The following is a 19,729-nucleotide window of genomic DNA, read 5'->3' as shown; positions in this document are numbered from 1 at the left end:
CTGGATGCTCTCACCCACAGATGCGATCAACAACACAAGTTTAAGCAGCATTCATTATTTTGCCACAACAACTACTGTCACAGGACCCATCGTGAACAAAGCTCCTGTTCTTGCCGGCAGCTGTGACTGTAAGAACCACACTAATAATAAGACCTCTGGATCTGTGGCAGAGGAAAGGGAAGAGAGAGGTGAGAATATATTCTAGAGCCATCAGATGTTCTTGGGAGAGGTGGAAAACCCATCCTAGGCACAGTTTTGGTACAAGCCTTTTGAACAGGAGCGTGGGGGGGGGCTCTCCCACTCTTCTCCTTTATAAATGCAACTTGGACAAGTTGGCGGATGCTCTTCCAGCTCAGGAGCACCTCCCTCCCTGGCCAGTTCATGAGTTTTATATAATCAAAAGAACTACTGTCATAAACAATCCAATGAGCCTGTGTACTACATATCTGTGCCAAAGGCACAAATCCCTCTACTTCAGTATCAAGGGATTTATTTATTTATTCCATTTACATCCCACCTTTTTCCCTCCAAGGAACCCAAGGCAGAGTTCATAATCCCCCTCCTCTCTGTTTTACCCTCACAACAACATCATTGTGAGGTGGGTTGGCCTGAGAGTCTGTGACTGGCCCAAAGTCACCCAGTGGGTTTCCATGGCCGAGTGGGGACTAGAACCCAGATCTCCTGACTTCCAGTCTAACACCTTAGCCACTGCACCACCACACTGCCTGTTCCCTACGCCTTTAAAATTGTGAATCCATTATTCTTTGCAAGAAAGAGTTAAAAGGGGAAAAAAATATTTCCACAAAGCTTCAAATGACTTTTCTCACACAGAAGAGGGCAAATAAATAAAAAATCATTCCCCTCAAAGCATAAGAGCAGTTCAAAACACACACACACCCCTTGCCATATCGACTTCGTCTAAGTCAACATTTGATTTGAACTGATGGGACAGCTCAAGCGTGGAAGCTTAAAAACAAATATATAACTTACAGAGACACTTGGCCCAGACAGAAACAAGAGAAAAAAAGTCCAAGAGGCTGTAGTAATGTGTCCAGGATGATGTAGCACTAACAAAAAAGTCATTTCTCACTGGAAACCCAATCCTGTTGAGACATCTGTATATGCTGCCTATGGGCATTATTCCCTATGTAGGCTGTAGGCATGTGTGTCACCCAAACAACTTGTACCAAGACTACAGGGTAGGCTCAGCAACGCAGAAAAAGAGTGGGAGCAGAAGGAACTGAGGAACTCTGGGAAGAGACTCCTATCGAACAGGTACCCCATATGGAAGGGAACTGAGTATAAAATGCAGAATGGTACCCTGGTAGTGTTACAGTGCAGAGTGGTTATATTAGCTCCTGAGTAGCTTAAGGAGATATTCTAGTCACTGTGGGAACTGAAGTCTGGGCGCATTTGGGGCTTCCCGCTATGCAAGCTACGCCAGGAGCTGCATTGTCTGATGCAATACACTGTGGTTAACATAAACTATGGTTAGTTTCCAAGTTCAAATCATGGTTTCTGAAGCTGGCTTGCTGAAATTAACCATAGTTAACGTTAATCACCATTCCTGTGATTAACTTGAGAATGAACCTCAAAATTAACCTTTGAATTAATTATTTTAATGCAGACAAAAAGGTACTGCAAATACATTGATCAAGGAGCAATAAATTGATGTTAAAACTATAATAACCTGCATCTAGTGTTAGAGCAAATTAAGGCTGGCCCTACCATTTGGCAGGGAGAGGCTTCGGTGGCACATTTTGCAATATCATTAAAGGGTAGTAATTTGTCAATTATTTAGTTTAATATAATACCATCATTGGGAGAAGGCACCATTTGGAAGTTCAGATTCAGGCACCAAAATGTCTTGAGCTACATCTGGACTGTGGGGTAAACAGTGTGCAGATGATCCTAAGTTTATTTTTTTACCATCAACTAAGTGTATGGGGTCCTGGCCTGGATCAGGACAAGCATGCATAGGTTGGGGAGATTTAAACCTTCCTACTCAGCTCCTTCCCACCCGCAAATCTCTCCGCAACTGCCACCATGCAGAGGGGCTATACAAATAAAATTAGAGCAAGATGCAAATTTGGCAATAGCTTCACACTCAAATAACTAACCTCGCAATAGATGCTTTTTAACATATAGAAAAACATAATCAATTCCTTTTATTACAGTCAACAGACCAATAAAATATATAAAAACACCTAATAAATATTTAAAATACATGAAATTAAAACAGAGTATGATTTCATGAGCCTCCTTAAAGTTCTGTGCTAGAAGCAAAGGAAAGTCCTGCCACCATAACTGATCTGGTAAGGATTGCGTGATTAAGAAATTTAGCAACTTGTTCGGTGTTATGCTTATCTTGAGCCTGTAAAAGGACCGACATAAGGGTCACGGACGATCGTCCAGGTAATCGTTGCGTGAAAGGATGGATAAGGGCTTTTCTTGCCTCCTGATAGAAGATGCAGTTGAATAATACATGGGAGATAGATTCCACCTCCTCGTTGTTACAGGGGCAGCATCTATCTGATAGTGGGACTTTCCCAAATCTGCCCTCCATTACCCTAGAAGGCTTCTCGGCCTTTTGGCTAAGATCAAGTGAAAAACATAATCATATCATGCATTTTAAGTTAGGGGTCAGCAACTGGCTGATGTGAGATGAAATCTGGCTTTTTCAGTGCTGCTTCTCCCTTCTATCTAGGAAGTGAAAGAGGTGTGGAACAAGTGGCACCTGAGGTAACGAAACCTGATGAATAGCTATTTTATTCTGCCTCTCCACCATGCTTCTCTGATGATATTGGAACAGACTTGTCAGGGGCATGTGGGTTCCACATTCCTTACCCGCATTTTCCTGAATGCATCTTCTGAATGAGACAGAAGAGAAACAGCCTGCCAGACACAAGAGCAATTACAGACAATGATGGATACAAAGCGACTGTAAAAGTGTGTGAAGCAGTTGAAACTTGGATTTGTGCTGAGGGCAATTTTTTCCCCTTGCTAGTGAGACGGCAAAGGAAACTATCACCATAGTTATGAAACCTCTGTATTACCCAATGGCTGGGTTCACATGATCACGGGGGTGTTAAAGAACCCATTGTAGCTTCTCCTTCCATCCCCACGCGATCGGTATTTGCATAAGTACCTGTAATAATGCAGCAGGAGTTTGCCAGGTCATTCCAAACCCAGCCCGTGGTGGGGATGGTTTCGTACCCACCCTACAACCCACAACGTGCTGTACAGGTTGTGGGGTGGATATGAGCCCCATCAAGCTGCAAGACGGGTTCAGATGATGCAGCAACCCTTGTAATTATGCAAATGCCGGCTGTGCTCATGGCACGCGGGCGAAGAAGCCATGATGGCTTCTTTTACCCCTGCGATCATCCGAATCCAGACAATGAAACACAGTAAGGTAAACTGATAAATACTACAGAATCCAAATGGAAACAAATCTTTCTGAAGTGTGCTGCCACTTTCATCTATATTACGTCCAAACTACATCCGAGATCCATGATCTGATTCAAGGACTGAATGCCATTTTGGAGACATGCTTGCATGGGTGGGGTTTTTTTGGTCACATTCTGGTGGTGGGCAGGGTCAAAGGCAAAAGAGGCGAGGCCAAAATACCAGCATATTTTAGCTTAAAGTTCTTACTGCCAATAAGCAAGGCTTAGGGGAGGTTTTTAACCTGTTAGAAGGGGGGAAACTGCACAAAAGCTAAGACAGCACCCAATGATTGGTGGTCAGGGAAACAGAATGTGGCCATCTGGGCACTTCCAGAGAGCTGGACTGAGACCCCAAGAGGGCCAGCCTCGGGTCTAAGGTTCTGCACCCCAAATCTATACCATTGATCCATCTAATTCAACGCTGGTAGCTGACAGCAGTTCTCTTTCTCAGCCCTGTTACCTGAAATGTTCAACTAGACATGGCAGGGGTTGAACCTTTATGCATGCAACCTGTGTGATCAATTACCACAGTGCTATGGCTCGCCCCCAGGAAAGCAGGCCTTGTGTCAAGCACAGCCTGAGAACAGGGTGGCCACTTCTCATCACCAAAAAAGACAAAGGAGCACTGATGTACATGAAATTGTGTATATGACTTTTATATGACTATAGATGACTATGGATGCAAATTTTGTAATGACCACAAAGCCACTGCTCTCCTTTCTGATGGTTCTTTATCTTTAAACTGCAGTTGGACTGGACAGCCCTTCCAACAGAGCAGGGGTTCAGAGAACCAGATTTGCTGGGTGAACACAGGCTCCACAGACTGGATTGGGGGAACCTGGTGGGCCGGATTCCAGCCGACGGGCTGGAGGTTCTGCACCGCCAAAATAGAGGATCCCTTCAAATAGAAGACCGTCCTCTGAGAGGCCTTCAAACAGAGGACTTTCTGTAAAGTAGGCCACTTTACCAGTATATAAGAACATCATTACCTGTATGAACCACTAGAACTTTTCTGCATGGTGGCGCCTATCTCTGGAACTTCCTTCCATCTGAGTCCAAAAATATCATGCCTCTGCCAGCATGCCTGAGACAGATGAAGACTCGGTTCTTTTTTACTACATCACGTTGTGTGTGTGTGTGTTTTGCAAAAGGCAGTTGATACATTTTTAAAGTGTACCTTCGGTAAAGCATTTACTGAGCTATGTAAGTCACTGCTTCTGGACATTCTTTCCTGGATGTGCTCATCTGCCGTTTGTAACTGCCTATGGAGGCTGGTGGCTCTGATTTCGGCGGGGCTGTGAATCCATTCTGGGTTTCAGTCAGAACCAGCCAGAACACTAAAGGGACTATTCAAGGTTCTGAACTTATTTTAGCAGTAGGGTCAGCACCTTGGAAAGCTCCTCTGGAGGTTGGCTGGTTCTGACTGAAACCCAGAATGGAGTTCTTGGCCCACCGAAATTGGAGCCACCAGCCTCCAGTGGCAACTGCCATTGTAGGGGTAGATTTGGGGGCCTGGTTTATGCTGATATAAGAGATCAGAGGAACAGAGCAGGCTGCCTCAGCCCAGGAAATCTGTCCACCTAGCTCGGAGTTCTCTCTCCTATCACCTGCTCTTTTCAGGGACTGAACTTGGCACTTCTGCATGCAAGGCAAGTGCTTTGCTACTGCGAAGGGTCCTCCATGGAAAACATTTCCCCTTGTCTTTGCAAGACAGTAGTTCTCAGGATGCCAAAGAGTATAAAAGGAAGGGCCAAGATAGCCACCAAACGTCAGCAACCCTGGCAAAATCAGCACCGAACCTTTGGCGGTGGCTGCCAGCAACCAAAGAGGTTTCCCGACATGCCAGGAAAGTTTCTTCCGCATGCCGCTTCCCATCTGCTAACATCTGCAGCTTGGTCTTCGAGTTGTTTGCTTGGTGTGACTGAAAGTGCCCTCGTTACATAACCATGTGCTGCGCTTTCCACAAAACATTTCTGACGTGGGAACTAAATGTAACAGAGACCTGCAGCCAAATGTCTCGGTGATTACTTCAAATCAGTTTCCCTGCCCGCCACAGCTTCCCTGAATTTCCATCCCAGTCCCACAAATAGCACACAGATCTGCCTCTCCCTAGGCCTTATGTGAGAGAGTTTTCTCCTTGAGTCTCCTTCCCAGCGCTCCGATACTCTGGTACTTCTTGTGACAGGTCCTTGTGTCCCAGTTCCATTTGTTCCTCAGCCAGCCTGCTGGATGAGGCCCTTATTCCTTCGCTCCCTTACTCTTAGACCCTCTTTCCAGTCAGTATACAAACCGTCCTGCGCCCTGCTTCAGCCTTTCCTAGCCCAGGACCCTGTGTGAGTTCTCTTCAGCTAAGCTACCCTCAAAGCAGACGTGCTCTGCCCACATTCCATGATGGATTCGAACCTTGCACTCCATTACTTGGTAATGGAATGAGTGGGAGAGAGCACTGACAGGCAACAGTCAGGTTACTGGAAGGCTGCTGATAGATATGCAAAAAGCTGGGCATGCAGTAGAAATTACCTAATAATGGCCACATGCTACAGATATTACAGGGAAAATGATCATACAATCATAGAATAGTAGAGTTGGAAGGGGCCTACAAGGCCATCGAGTCCAACCCCCTGCTCAATGCAAGAATCCACCCTAAAGCATCCCTGACAGATGGTTGTCCAGCTGCCTCTTGAATGCCTCTAGTGTGGGAGAGCCCACAACCTCCCTAGGTAACTGATTCCATTGTCGTACTGCTCTAACAGTCAGGAAGTTTTTCCTGATGTCCAGCTGGAATCTGGCTTCCTTTAACTTCAGCCCGTTATTCCGTGTCCTGCACTCTGGGAGGATCGAGAAGAGATCCTGGCCCGACATGGTCCTGACATTTATCTACTGTCTCACTAAGAACATAACCATGGCCCAAAACTTCCATTAAACTCTGTAGCACATGCTTGCGGATTATGACCACCACGCAAAATACATTCCTCCTGTGTTGCAATGAGAAATAAGTCTTTATAATTAGTACATAGCATTTGCTAATCAACCATTAGGCCCATAGATCAGGAGTAGAGCACATGCTTCGTGGACGTAAGGTCCAAATGTATCCAGATAAAATGATCTCAGGTAGCAAAGTAGGGAGGACCATTGCCCCAAATCATGGGTAGAGCACATGTTTTGCATGCTGAAGGTCCTGAGTTTAGTCTCTCACATCTCCAGGCAAAGACGCATGTCTGAAATCCAGGTAAGCCAATGCAGGTCATTATAGACTATGGGTGCTGAACCTCAAGTGTGCAGGTCAAATAAAGCCTACCTGGGATCTCAACCTGGCCTCCACCATTCCCCAGATGGCCCCTTGACCACTGGTCATTTGGTGGTTTCACGGCTTTTGTGTGTCCTCCCAGTCATTCTAAAAGGATGAAATGCCTCACCTAAGGCTCAGTGACTGGCAATAAAAGTGTTAAGCTAATATACGCTAGTATTTGTGCCCCGCCCCTTTTGGCCCCACCCCTTTGCCCCTGAAATGTGGCCCCCAAGGAGCATCTCGAAAATGGACTTCGTCCCTTGGGCTGAAAGAGGTTCAACCCCATGATGTAGAAGAAGGTACATTTGACTTGAACTGCACCCACTGAACTCAATAGCTAAGTTCCCAATGATTTTTTTAAAAAAACATTGTTAGATTGCATTCTGTAAAGGCAAGCTGGTAATGTAAGAAGCACCTAGAAAAGTTGTGGATTTTCTACCTTGAAGTTTTCAAGAAATTCATGACAGAAATCTACTACTTCAGATGCAGAACTGCCCCTTCTACTACATCTCATGTCAGAGCCAAGAATTAGAAAACGTAAGCAGTTGGTACCATTCTAGATTATGACCGTGGTGAAGCCATTTGGTTAAATCACCTGGGGTGTATAAATACATGGAATTCATACAAAATTGGAATATTCCAATTCTTATTGGACTGTTCATGGAAGCTTCTTGGGCTCGGTTGAACATTTTATGGGATGGTGGCTCAATTAAGACAATATCTTCTTGACAAAGCAATGATTTGGTAACAATGTCAACACACCTGCAAAAATAAAGAACAAAAAAAAAAACCCCACCCTGAAGGGAGTATTTCCCCTTTCCAAGTGTCAAATTCTCATAATGAAGGTAACATGTATTCATCTTCAGTAATCACTTCTGAAACCCCAACATCCTGGGGTGAAAGTCAAATACGTACTATAAAAATGAAAGTGACATATGGAAACAGGAACCCTAGGAAAAACCCATGACTGAGAACACACACTAGGTTTGGCTACAACCCCTCATGTATTGCTGGAAAGCACAAAAGAAATGATAATGAGAGATCAATTAATGTAAAAATCAAAGGAAATTTGAAAGTAAAATGATCTCCAATTCACTACAATGACTCTCTCTGTTGGGAAGCCTGACAGGTTTTAGCTCACAAATGTCTGTTTTTATGAACAGGTGGTCATATATTTGATTAGCTTTGCTATGTTACATACAACCAAGCTAAATTTGGTAGCTTTTTAATTTTTAAAAACAAACACAACAGCAAAGTTAAGAATACATGAACTTAGGTTCTGGCTTTTTCTGGACCACCATATGGTCTGTTCATCTATTATAGAGCATCTCTACTAGGGCTGTGCATAGACCCCCCGCTCCACCCCGCAAATTGCGGATCAGGTCCACTCTGCCCTGCCTTAATCCGCCTAGGGTCCGCTCTGCTCTGCTGCGGAGCTCCAGCTCCAAATCAGAACTCCACAGCGGCGGGGGACGGCGCCAGGGACTAAGGCCTCCCTCCCTCCTCCCCTTACCTGCTTCCATCCCAGCCCGCCGCCAGCTTCACTAGAGCCTGTGGCTCAACCAGGAACTGTAGGCCCCGCTTGCGGCCTACACTTCCAGGTTGAGCCGCAGGCTCTAGTGAAGCCGGCAACAGACCGTGATGGACGCAGGTAAGACCCCCCCACACCTGGCTCTGCCGCTGTCGCGGCATGGGCAGCAGCGGCGGAGGCAGGGCTAAGTAAACCCCCCTTACCTTTTTTGCGGAGCTCCGGATCGAGGCGAAGGATCCGACTTCACCTCGATCCGCTCTGCGATGCTCCGCTGCTCCCCTGATCCTCTTCGCCTCCGCCTTAAGGGGAGGTGAAGCACCCCAATCCGCTTCTGCTTCTCCGGTCCAAGGAGAAGCAGAGCACAGCCCTAATCTCTACCTATAAAGCTGAAAGTATGTGTGTGGGTTTGCATGTCCGGAAATGTTTACCTACTTCCTGATGAGGTAGAAGGTTGAACATTTTGACACTGATAGGTCTTTGTGTACATAGTGGTTTTTAAAAAAACTTAAATCCAGATTCGGCACTGGCCTGCCAAAAGCACAGTGGGAGGTGTAGGCATTTCAAAGATCTTGGTGGATCTCACGTGGTCACGTGTCAATCCCCTGCACGGCTCCCATGGCAGCCGCCAGCTGATAGCTGGTTGCCCAGCTGTGACTGCCACTCACCGCCGCCACCTCAGGAACCAGGCTGAGGAGAGAAAATAGAGTTGAAGAAGCAGGCGCCACCCACTCACCTGCCAGAGCCCAATCTCAATGCCACAGATATGGACAGCAGAGCAGCAGAAGGGCAAGTCACTGTGGAGAGCGGTGGTGGCCCTGGTCCAGTGCAGAGACCTACCCACCTGGCGTCGATGGCAGGCCCAGTGGCAGTGAGCATGGAGGTGTTGGACAGGTGGGGGAGAAGGACTGAATGGATGGGAGCACTCTTCCAAGACCCTGGCAATGCCAGGCATATCAGCTAGTATTTTATATACTAGGAATATTAACATACAGACCAGGAGCAGACCAGATTGGATAAGTTCTCCCTCTGGTCCTCTCTGAAGGACCCACACATATACAAGCTGACCAGCACAGTCATTTAGCTGCCAGGATTGGGCCTGGGCTGCAGTGTGGCTTGATGGCAACCCTGTCAGTCTAGCCATCGCCATGGATATCACATCCTCCCCCTCCCTTGTCCAGTCACAAATGGAGGCTCTCCAGTAAGCGCAGAAACAACAATTAAGGAATTCACTTAAAGTTTAGCATTTTTTCAGCTGTCATATGCTCCATTCAACTATCACAGAACATGTTGTATATTGTAATGTTTATAAGCAACACCTCCAACCCACAAGTGGTGCTCTTCCATGTCCTTAGTGCTTAGCTGAGATTCTGGGTCTTGTTTTATTGCAGCTCTATGCTGGGGACTGTGGCACTGGTTTAATTTGCAGGTTTTACATTAGGGATACAGGGGTAAATTCAGCTTTGAGTTTGAATTAGTTAAATCCCACATTTTGGAGCAGGGGTGGGGAGCCTATGGCCCTCTAACCCAACATCCCTGACTATTGGTCATTCCATCCGGAGCTGATGAATCCAGAGTCCAGTAACATCCAGGGTTCCCCACCCCTGTTTTAGAACAAGCCCTCACAAGACTATGTACATTTTTAAAAAGAAAATGTAAACAGATAAAAATACATAGGGAGTCAGCAATAAACATTTTTTAAAAATACCGTTGTTTTGTCATTGTAGGTAATGTTTTAAAGATGTTTTAATCATGTATGGTATGTTTTTAATCAGTTTTTAATGTGTATTTTATATCTTGTTTTTATACTGTTTGTTTTATACTTTGAATGGTTTTAGTTTTTGTGAACCGCCCAAGGAGCTTCGGCTGCTGGGCAGTATAAAAATGCAATAAATAAATAAATAATAAATTAAAAAAAATATCCCGGAATCCACCTTCTACCCGATTTTATCTCATTTACTTTGGGGGAGGGGATCATTTGATGGGTGGACTCATCTACTCTTGCACAAGTTAACTGGGGGTTTAAGCATAGAGATGGCCGTTCAAATGTACCCTGAAAGCAAAGGACAACATCCACATTTAGATGTGCAGGTGATTTTCGCTACAGTTCCTGAAAACATGGATGTTCCCAACATCCTGTAGAGTTTCTGTAGATACTGGAGATCGTGAGGTAGAAAAGTTGGAAAACTCTACAGAAACAGGTTGCACACAGGTCCCTAATATAGGTTCTAGGTGTGACGGACAATACGGTATAAAACATCCTGCAAATGGACAACCCCGTCCCGGTATGTTACCAGTATGGATTGGCCTAAAACCAATAAGAAAAACAGCGGTTGAAATATCTAATGAAACAAACGAAAGAAAACATAGAATGACCTTGTTCCAGCCTGAAGCACAGCGAGCGTTTTGCAGCTTCTATCTCAGGGCTTGGATTATCCAGGACATGTCGGCACCACTGCAGAGGGCTCAGTGATTTTTCTTGGGTTAGGATGCTCTTAGCAGGCACAACGTACAACCTAAACAGAACCAAAGAAAGGCTTTAGAACAATTATTCTGATGCTATGAATTTCCATCTCCAGCTTCCAACTGTGCATGGCCTAAAAAACTACAACAGCAAAGTCCAAGGCATAAATCCTACGACTAATAATAATAATTTTAGAGTTACTGTAAATTAAGAGGCATTTACAACACCTATTTTCCCTCCCTCCCAATGATGCAGATTACAATCCACGCTAATAATCTCCACTAAAATTGCTTAACAGGTAAAACCTAAGCAGGCCTGGAACTGTAATTAAAATAATGGACTTTCAGAGGAATCTGCAATACTACTTATTAAATCAGCAAGGTGCAAAGTAGTTGGTCCATATCCTGCAAAGCGTGCTGAGTGAAATACATGGTTTATCTCACTGCAGCCAGTAAGAATGAGGTACTGCAAGACATTTTGAGTTCATAGATTGCTCAGCAGTCTGGTATCATCTGGTTTATCTGAGGGACTGTTAGGAAGAGGGTTTCACCCACCCACCAAATATTTGAAAGACAACCAGGGAACACACAGCTCCTCGTTCTGATCCCTGCTAGCCCAGACAACAGATTGGAGGGTGGGGTGGGATTAGGACTGCCAGCAGAGTTTTAACAATGGGATTCCCAGGGATTTCTTGCATACATTTCCCACTCAGCTTGATATCTCTTTTGCCCACTATTGCCTTTCACAGTGACATAGCTTTGTATGAAATCACAGAAGAATTTCCCAAGTGGGATGTACTCCCTAGACTAGGGTGACCATACAGAAAGGAGGACAGGGCTCCTGTATCTTTAACAGTTGTATAGAAAAGGGCATTTCAACAGATGTCATTTGTATGCATGCAGCACCTGGTGAAAATCCCTCATCACAACAGTTAAAGCTGCAGGAGCCCTGCCCTCTTGATCAGATACAAAGGAAGACAGAGCACCTGCATCTTTAACTGTTGTGATGAAGAGGAATTTTCACCAGGTGCTGCATGCATACAAATGACACCTACTGAAATTCTCTGTTCTATACAACTGTTAAAGATACAGGAGCCCTGTCCTCCTTTCTGTATGGTCACCCTATGTACCATTTCCCCCTTTTGCCCTGCCCACCACTGGAACACAGCTCCTGAGAACGTCTCTGGAATTCAGCCCTCGGACTGAAAGAGGTTTAACCCCCCTGCCTTAAGAGCTAGAACAGGGTTGAAAGCAACAGCTCTTGCTGACCATCTCTTTCTCCGCCCCCCCCCTTGCACCCAGTAACCATTCATAAAGTGAAGACAATGCTAGCGGCATAATAAAATGGCAGCATCTCTTTCCCTTGCTGGGGGATCATGGGAGTTGTTGCCATAAATGCAACCAAGCAGTATATCATTCAACCTGTATGGTTTCTAGTTGCTTACCCTTTGAACAAGTTATTTTTAAAACTGGTGTTTTTGTGTGTGTGTGTTTTGCTTTCAGAGTTTGCAATCATTGCAGCCGCTGTGACAACCCTGCAGGCAAGGAGGGTAGAACAGAACAGACTCTTCAATCGTACTAGTCTAAATGTTGGCAGCACAAAACTATGCATGTTTATTCAGCAGTGAAGTCAGTAAGAGCCACTGTGATCAATGACACACGTCCTCCTAGCAAGGATGTGGATGGCTGAAACCTAAAATCAGTGAAGTCCTGTAGTCTATATTGCTTTTCGTGTGTTCAATACTCTCAGTATTATAATATTGCTCAACTTAATATTTTATTATCAACTTAGAAGCCTTTTAGAATTCACAGTTTACGCCTTTCTATATCACCCGTTTTATTAAGTCTGTCACTTTGCACATAATACCCACTCAGGCTTTGGAGACTGCAAAGGTTATCTGCTGGTTATTGTGGGAGGCTCAGGGTCAAAGGGCAGGTGTGATGTTAACTGTGTGATTGCAATTAGCCTAATTTTAAAAAATTAATTAACAGTTGTAGGAGGGTGGGGTCAGGACTGAGACTCCAGCTTGCAGGGTGAGGGAATTAAACCTGCTTTTCCCTGCCATAGTCCCAATGAAAAATCTTCCCCCGCCCCAAAGCAGCTGCCTGCCCTGAGAATCAAGGGAAGTTTCCCTCACAAATTGAAAAGATGCCATGGCAGGAGGCAATTGGGATGGCATTTGGGGAGGAGGGTTAACCTCCCCTGCATGCTGTGGTACTGATCCCCTATAGCTGCTATTTAAATGTTTGCAACTAAGCATGTTAATTTCAATTTCACATATTAACTGCAACAACACAATTGGTTTGGCTCTTAATACCTATGTTTCTTGGAACCAATGAATTGTGCTTCATAACCCAAACTACAAATGCATAAAGTGAGGTCTGCCGTTTAAATAAATGTGATTCAAGCACACATAGCCAACTCACACACATTTTTAGATGTGCATCTAAAAAAACATTGTCCAGGATGGATTCTAAACAGTGGAGAGCACTTCCTCTTGGGAAGGAGGGGCTGCAGTAGGGGTCCCCAACGTGACACCCACAGGCACCATGGCAACCCCGGGAACCCCCAACAGCACCCACAAAGCTCTCCCCAACCTGAATCCTCAAAACAATGTTTTAAGAAAAACCTTGGAAAATGTTAGGGCAGTCTTTTCTCTCCCCTGTCTAGCCTCTAGTCTTGCTCTTTCTCTCAACGCTATCGCTTTGCCTTGCTATTTCCCCTTCCCACCCAGCCTGTAGCCTCACTATTTTTCTCCCCCACCTCTTTAGGCCATTTCTGACTAACCGGGCCCCCACGACAGCCATTATATGACTAGCCACATCCTTCATGGCAGCCATTTTGTGATGGTGCTCATGACAGTTTCTCCAATTCCCAAATGTGCCCATGGTCAAAAACAGTTGGGGACCTCTGGGCTATGGAATCCTTTGCACCATGTTGGATTCCAACCTGAAGGGGCTCTTGACTTTCAGGAGGAGCTGGGGAGGGAGAAAGCACGGGGGGGGCACAATGGGAAGGGGGCATCTATACAAAGATCCTCACCTTAGTTCTGCATTAGCTCTTCTAGTCCCAGCTCTGGGACTGCTATCTTATTTAGGATGCCTCTAAATCCCTGTCGTTAATGAACAGTCTGCCTATGACATAGATCCAGTGTGTAAAGGAGTATTTCCTCCACCGAATAATAGCTCTTCACTTCAGCTTCTCACATGTTAAAAGAGTGGTCTGTTAAGGATTTCAATACCTTGGGCACAATCCAGCGAAAACGAGGGATAATTCACTAGCACCAAAAGATACCAAAGCGACTTTGTACACAGCAACAAATCCAGGTCAGTGGCCAAATGTAAGCCAGGCAGGAAGCTGCCATCAGTCTGAAATCGGAGGGGTGAACATGCGTTTCCCAACATGTGTCTCTCATTCACACAGTTCTGACTTAAGTTATTATTTTACTGCCCTAGAAGAAAATTAATTCCACCCTGCTCTCTGTCAGGGGTGGGGTGGGGGGATGCTTACGTTTTCTCCTGAGGAGCTTTTCTTCTCAGAGACCCCTGTACATACTTAATTTTAAGCAAGACTGAGTGGGGGTATGACAGCATTTTTCAAATACCTGAAGGGATGTCATTCAAGAGAATGCTGCAACATTCTGTTCAACTGAATGGAGCAATCAACAAAGGAAAGGGGCGAAAATGAAGAAGACCAGGACCAGGACATTTGCCATCTCTGTTTTCAGGCCCCATATGAAGCTCTGCTTTGGGCCTTTAAAACCCAAAGCGGCTTGGGACAGCCTGTACCCACATGAGCCGGTCCAGCTTTTTTCAGCTGCAGCCTTTTCCCTGTTCCAAACTTTTACTCCATTCACTTGTAAAGAACAAGGCAAGAGGGGCTGCAACTGCAGAGGCAGGAGACACTGGAAGAATAGGGGAGAGCTTCCACACATGCCGTTGACTCTGCTGGTCTAGGAGTCTGGAACCCAGAGGAGGGGAAGGTTGGTGGGACTAGATTGGTTGGATTGGGGACTCTGCACTCAGTGCTGGCTCCAAGCTTTGAGGGCCCTTGGGCAAAATACCCTGAATGGGGCCCCTAATTCTGTGGGTCTACTTTGTCACCGCCATTGTCACCAACTGCTATTGCTCCTCATCCTCTTTCTCATCACTTCTACCATAGCATGTTTGACAGGCAAAGAGTTAGTAAGCAAGGACACCATAGCACCTACCACCCCTCCTTCTCGCCATTACTGTTGTCTGGGTCAGAGCAAGCATATGACCAGCATACGCAGGGAGCGGTAATAAGCCAACATGGCTCATTTCCCCTCCATGATAGTGCGAACCCGGTCATGGTGTTGGAAGGGACCATTTAAGCCATCGAGTCCAAACCCCTGCTCAGTGCAGGAATCTAGTTTAAAGCATCCTTGACAGATGGCTGTCTAGTCTCTGCTTGAATACCTCCAGCAACAGGGAGCCCACCACCTCCCTGGACAGCTGGTTCCATTGTCTAACTGCTCTGACAGTTAGGAGGTTTTTCCTGAGGTTCAACCAAACTCTGCCTTCCTGTAACATAAGCCTTTATTTCATGTCCTACAATCATGGATGAAAGAGAACAGGTTGCAGCCTTCTCTTGAGTGACATCCCTTCAGGTATTTGAAAAATGCTGTCATATCCCCACTCAGTCTCGCTTAAAATTAAGTATGCTTACAATTATAGCCTTAAATCTAAATACTTTACAGTACAGAAAGAATCTATCACTCATTTTTTGAGATGGATCCTTTTGCAAAATTAAAAGGCACTATCTCATATCTCTGTTTATTGATGCAGGTACAAAACAGTTGCTTCAGAGATGGTCAATTTCCAATCCTATTGTTAACAGTGATGCTTATTTATACCATTATAAATAGTCCCTTAATAGATCCAATGAAGTTAATGAATAAATTCATGATTTTTAAATCACATTGGGCATGAACCAACCACTATTAAGCACATGTAAATGCCACTGAGTGCTTAATTCTCTCATAAGAACAGAAGAAGTGCCTTGCTGGATCAGACCAAGGGTCCATCTAGTCCAGCACTCTGTTCACACATCGGCCAGGGATGAACAAGCAGGACATGGTGCAACAGCACCCTCCCGCCCATGTTCCCCAGCAACTGGTGCACACAAGCTTACTGCCTTGAATACTGGAGACAGCACACAACCGTCAGGGCTAGCAGCCATCGATAGCCTTTGCCGCCAGGAATTTATCCAACCCCCTTTTAAAGCCATCCAAATTGGTGGCCATCACTACATCTTGTGGAATTGAGTTCCATAATTTAACTATGCGCTGTGTGAAGAAGTACTTCCTTTTATTTGTCCTGGATCTCCCACCGATCAGCTTCATGGGATGACCCCGGGTTCTAGTATTTTAAGAGAGGGAGAAAAATGTCTCCCTATGTCTCCTTTTGAAATCAATACGATTTTACTTTATATGGATCGTTCCCATTCACCATAGAAGTTATGGGTTTCTGCGTATGTAAATAAAACTAATTTTCATTGTTGCTGTTGTTTTTAATGCCACATAAGGAGCATAACTTACTCTGGGCAATTATAAAATAGTACCCTTCAGGTCTTTCTTTCATAATATCTGCACTTTTCCTTTCTATAATGCATCAATCTTTAACTATGTCACAGTCATGATTCTTAACAATGGGATTTACCCCCATCCCCAGGTAAGAACGTATAGGATGGCAACCTAAGAGAAGATGGGGGGGGGGGAGAAGGAAGGGAAGAGTCGGAGAGAGGAAACAACAAAAACTCCTGATTGTATTTAAGCCCTGACAGCTGCTTCCAAGGGACAAGAGGCTTTGGGAGGGAGCAATTTTCAGTAAATGAACCCTGGTGCATAAACATGTAGTCTTTCTATCCATCATTTTTTTGGCTACAGCTTGGCCCAGGTGCCTTTTGTCCCCATGGGATCCCCGGTGGACTTATTCTTGCGGAGATACATCTCAAATTTGAGGGGTTGGGGGGACAGTATCTGGGGAGGTGTGCGGGAAAGTGGTGAAGAAGGACTTGAGCATCTTTCCCCCACATTTCCTCTGCTGAACGTCACCCCCCCTCCCAATGTTGCTTGTCCCTAGAAGCAGCAGCCAGCGAGGTTTTAAATATCTAAACATGTGTGTGTTTGTCCCAGAGAGAGAAAGAAAATGAAAGACACAGAGGGGAAAGGCTAACATCTATATATAGTAAAAGAAAACAACAATGAATAAAATAAAAGTGGATCCCCCGTTACAAGATGGGGTTAAACATGCATCCTGCCTGTAAAAAGACTGCAGTCTTTTCTTAACAATGAAAAAAAAAAAAGACCACAGCCTATTTTGACTGTCAGCCTTTATACAGTTTGCTGCAGCTGTATAAATCAAAAGCGCTACCTCTATTTTCATTCTCCTTCCAGACCCAGTTTACAGCTGAAAGCGCCTATTCAGGAGCAAATGCCATCCCTTAAGGACCAGGGCTGCTGACCACAGTCCTGAAAGCAAGGGATTTCACGCCTCCCCACAGTGTTTTCAAGCCATGCTCATTCATTTCCACTGTTCTTTCATAACATGCCTAAAATACCCAGGCATAAGCCTCACTCCTCACAGTAGAGCTTCCTGACCTGGAATCATCACGTTGTCCCATATCGGGCTTGTTTGCTTTTTCTTCTTCCTCACATCACCCTCTTCAGGATTGTCCTATTTTAGTGTTAAATGCCATGGAAGCTCAGCAAGGTATTTCAAACGCACAACCAAGAGAAAGCAGCAAAGAATGAAAAACGTGTCCTGTTCCAAGCTGTTGACCCCATTCTAATTTCCTTTTTTGAATCGGCACGACTGACTGGCTAGTTTCCCATTTTCGGAAACAATCCTGGAATCCCGCATTAATGAGTACATCCTATTGCTTATGAATGGGAAATACTCATCAATCAAAGGCGTCTCTAGTAGCGAAGATAACGTTAGATTTCTTTAAATCCACATTTAAATCTGATGAAGTGGACAGTATCCGCGAAATTTATTCTCTGCCAGAATAAATGTGTTAGTCCTTAAGGTGACACAAGACTCCTTGGCCGTTTCTACACCTGCTTTTTTTCCAGGGATCCTCCCGGGATCATCCCTGTGCATGCAAATGACACACAGGGGATCCCGGGAGCAGGCAGGGACGATCCCTCCATTTGCCTGGGATAATCCTTAGGTGTAAAAAGGGCCTTTGTTGTCTTAAAATCTTAATGTTTCTAAAGGATTGCTTATTATTATTGCTATTATACATTTATTTCTTCTTTCTTTTACTGCTTATACCTACGTTCCCCGATCTGGAATCTGTGTTAGATAATTGAGTGGTATATATAAAATATTGTAAATAAATAATAAAGTAAATACATTTAAGCATGTAGCAAAAGCAGATCCTTTCTACTCAGGCGGGATCAAGACAAACGCAGGACATGGGAAGCAGGTCTCCTAAGCCGGGTCCCTTTTGGCAGTTGAAGGAGTTATGACAACAGATGAGAGGTGAGGGAGGCAAGAAGGAAAAAGGCGAAAAAAAGGCAGATTTAAATGGCAGCAAAACAGGATCAAGGGGGATTGCAGAGTTAATGCTAATAAGGCAGCCTTGAAAAGCGCCAGCTGGATAAGGAAAGAGAGGGAGAGACAGGCAGGAGTTGGGGAGGAGGCTTCTCTGGGCAAGGGACCAGGCAACGAGGGGAGGGGAGGCTGGGGTGCGGGTCTGCAGATGGGATTGCGGGGGGCTTTCGAGAATGGGGAAATTGGGAGGGGGGCTTCGAGGAATCTACCCACCACGTCTCCTCCTCCTTCTCTTCTCCGTCGCAGCCGCTGACCCCCTGCAGATCCAGCACCTCCACCTCGTCCAAGACGGTGGCCGGGGGGGTGGCGGTGGCCGTGGCTTCCTGGCGCCCGGAGGAGCCGCCACCGCCACCGCCGCCGCCTGCCCCTCCGGCGGGCGACGGCTTAAAGTAGACGAAGGGCTCGGCTTGGCACAGGAGAGCGGGCGCCGGGCTGGGCATGCAGGCCGGCGGGGAGCTGCCGGGGCCCGAGCCCGGCGGCGGCGGCGGCGGCTGCTGCTGCTGCTGGACGGCGGCGGGGGAGAGCAGCAGCAGCTGCTGCAGCGGACTCGCGGGGCCCGGCCCGGGCGCCGCCGAGGGCGAGGTGGTGGCGGCGGCCGCCCGGCTGCGCAGCTGCTCGTTCTGCTTCTCCAGCTTGCGCACCAGCTCCTGCAGCTTCTTCACCTCCAGCTCGGCGCTCACCGCGCCCGGCTTCACCTCGGCCACGATGGGCGTCAGCAGCGCAGCCTCCATCCCCGGCGGCGGGGCGTCGAGCGGGAGCAGCTCCTCGCCTGGGAACGAGGCGACGCAGGGACGCGGCCTCCTCCTGCTCGCCCGGCGCCGGGCTGCGAACGCGCCTTGGCTCGGCCACCGCCAGCCCAAGACGCGCCTCGCGCCTCCTGCCTGCCAGCCAGCGCGCAGCGGCGAAGACCCCGCGCCAGCCGGCCGCGCGATCCCCTCCCACTCGCCAGCCGGGAGAGGCAGGCAGGCAGGCAGGCAGGCAGGCACACAATGGGAACAAAGCGGGCCGGGGAGGCGCCAATGAGCGGCGCGCGGGGTTGGGCCTGCGCGGGAGAGAAGGCCGGCCAGGCGAGGGGTGGGGGAACCCGAAGGCTCCGCCCCGGCGAGGAAAACGCTTTCCCTACACACTGTGTGTGTGTGTGTGTATATGTGTGTGTGAGAGAGAGAGAGGGAGGGAGGGCATAGACCAGGGATCGGCAACTGCTGGCCCTCCAAATGTTTGGGCCTACAACTTCCATCATCCCTCACCATTGGCTATGCTGGCTGGAGCTGATGGGAGTTGTAAGCCAAAACATCTGGAGGGCCATGAGTTGCCCACACCGGCTTAGAAAGACTGTTTCGGAATACTCGTGCGGTATGGGTGACGGTGGCAGGGAATAGAAAAGAGGAGATGAAACTTGGGGCACTAGATTATCATGAC

General features: G+C 46.6%; 1 protein-coding gene across 2 annotated transcripts in view; it reads right to left on the bottom strand.

The window, feature by feature from the left end:
- Positions 1-19,041, bottom strand: part of SLAIN1 (SLAIN motif family member 1) — a 44,789-nt gene extending 25,748 nt beyond the window's left edge. For both annotated transcript variants that reach the window (XM_063127437.1, XM_063127438.1), the window contains exons 1-2: positions 18,524-19,041; positions 10,643-10,782 (exon numbers count right to left, since the gene is read on the bottom strand). In XM_063127437.1, coding sequence (XP_062983507.1) covers positions 10,643-10,782; positions 18,524-19,041 — 658 coding nt within the window. The remainder of the gene's footprint in view (positions 1-10,642; positions 10,783-18,523) is intronic.
- Between the last annotated feature and the right edge of the window lie 688 nt (positions 19,042-19,729).

The sequence above is a fragment of the Elgaria multicarinata genome, chromosome 5 (assembly GCF_023053635.1).
Source record: "Elgaria multicarinata webbii isolate HBS135686 ecotype San Diego chromosome 5, rElgMul1.1.pri, whole genome shotgun sequence".
Classification (NCBI taxonomy): domain Eukaryota; kingdom Metazoa; phylum Chordata; class Lepidosauria; order Squamata; family Anguidae; genus Elgaria; species Elgaria multicarinata.
Note: the sequence above shows the minus strand (reverse complement) of the source record. Positions and strands in the feature narration are given on the sequence as shown.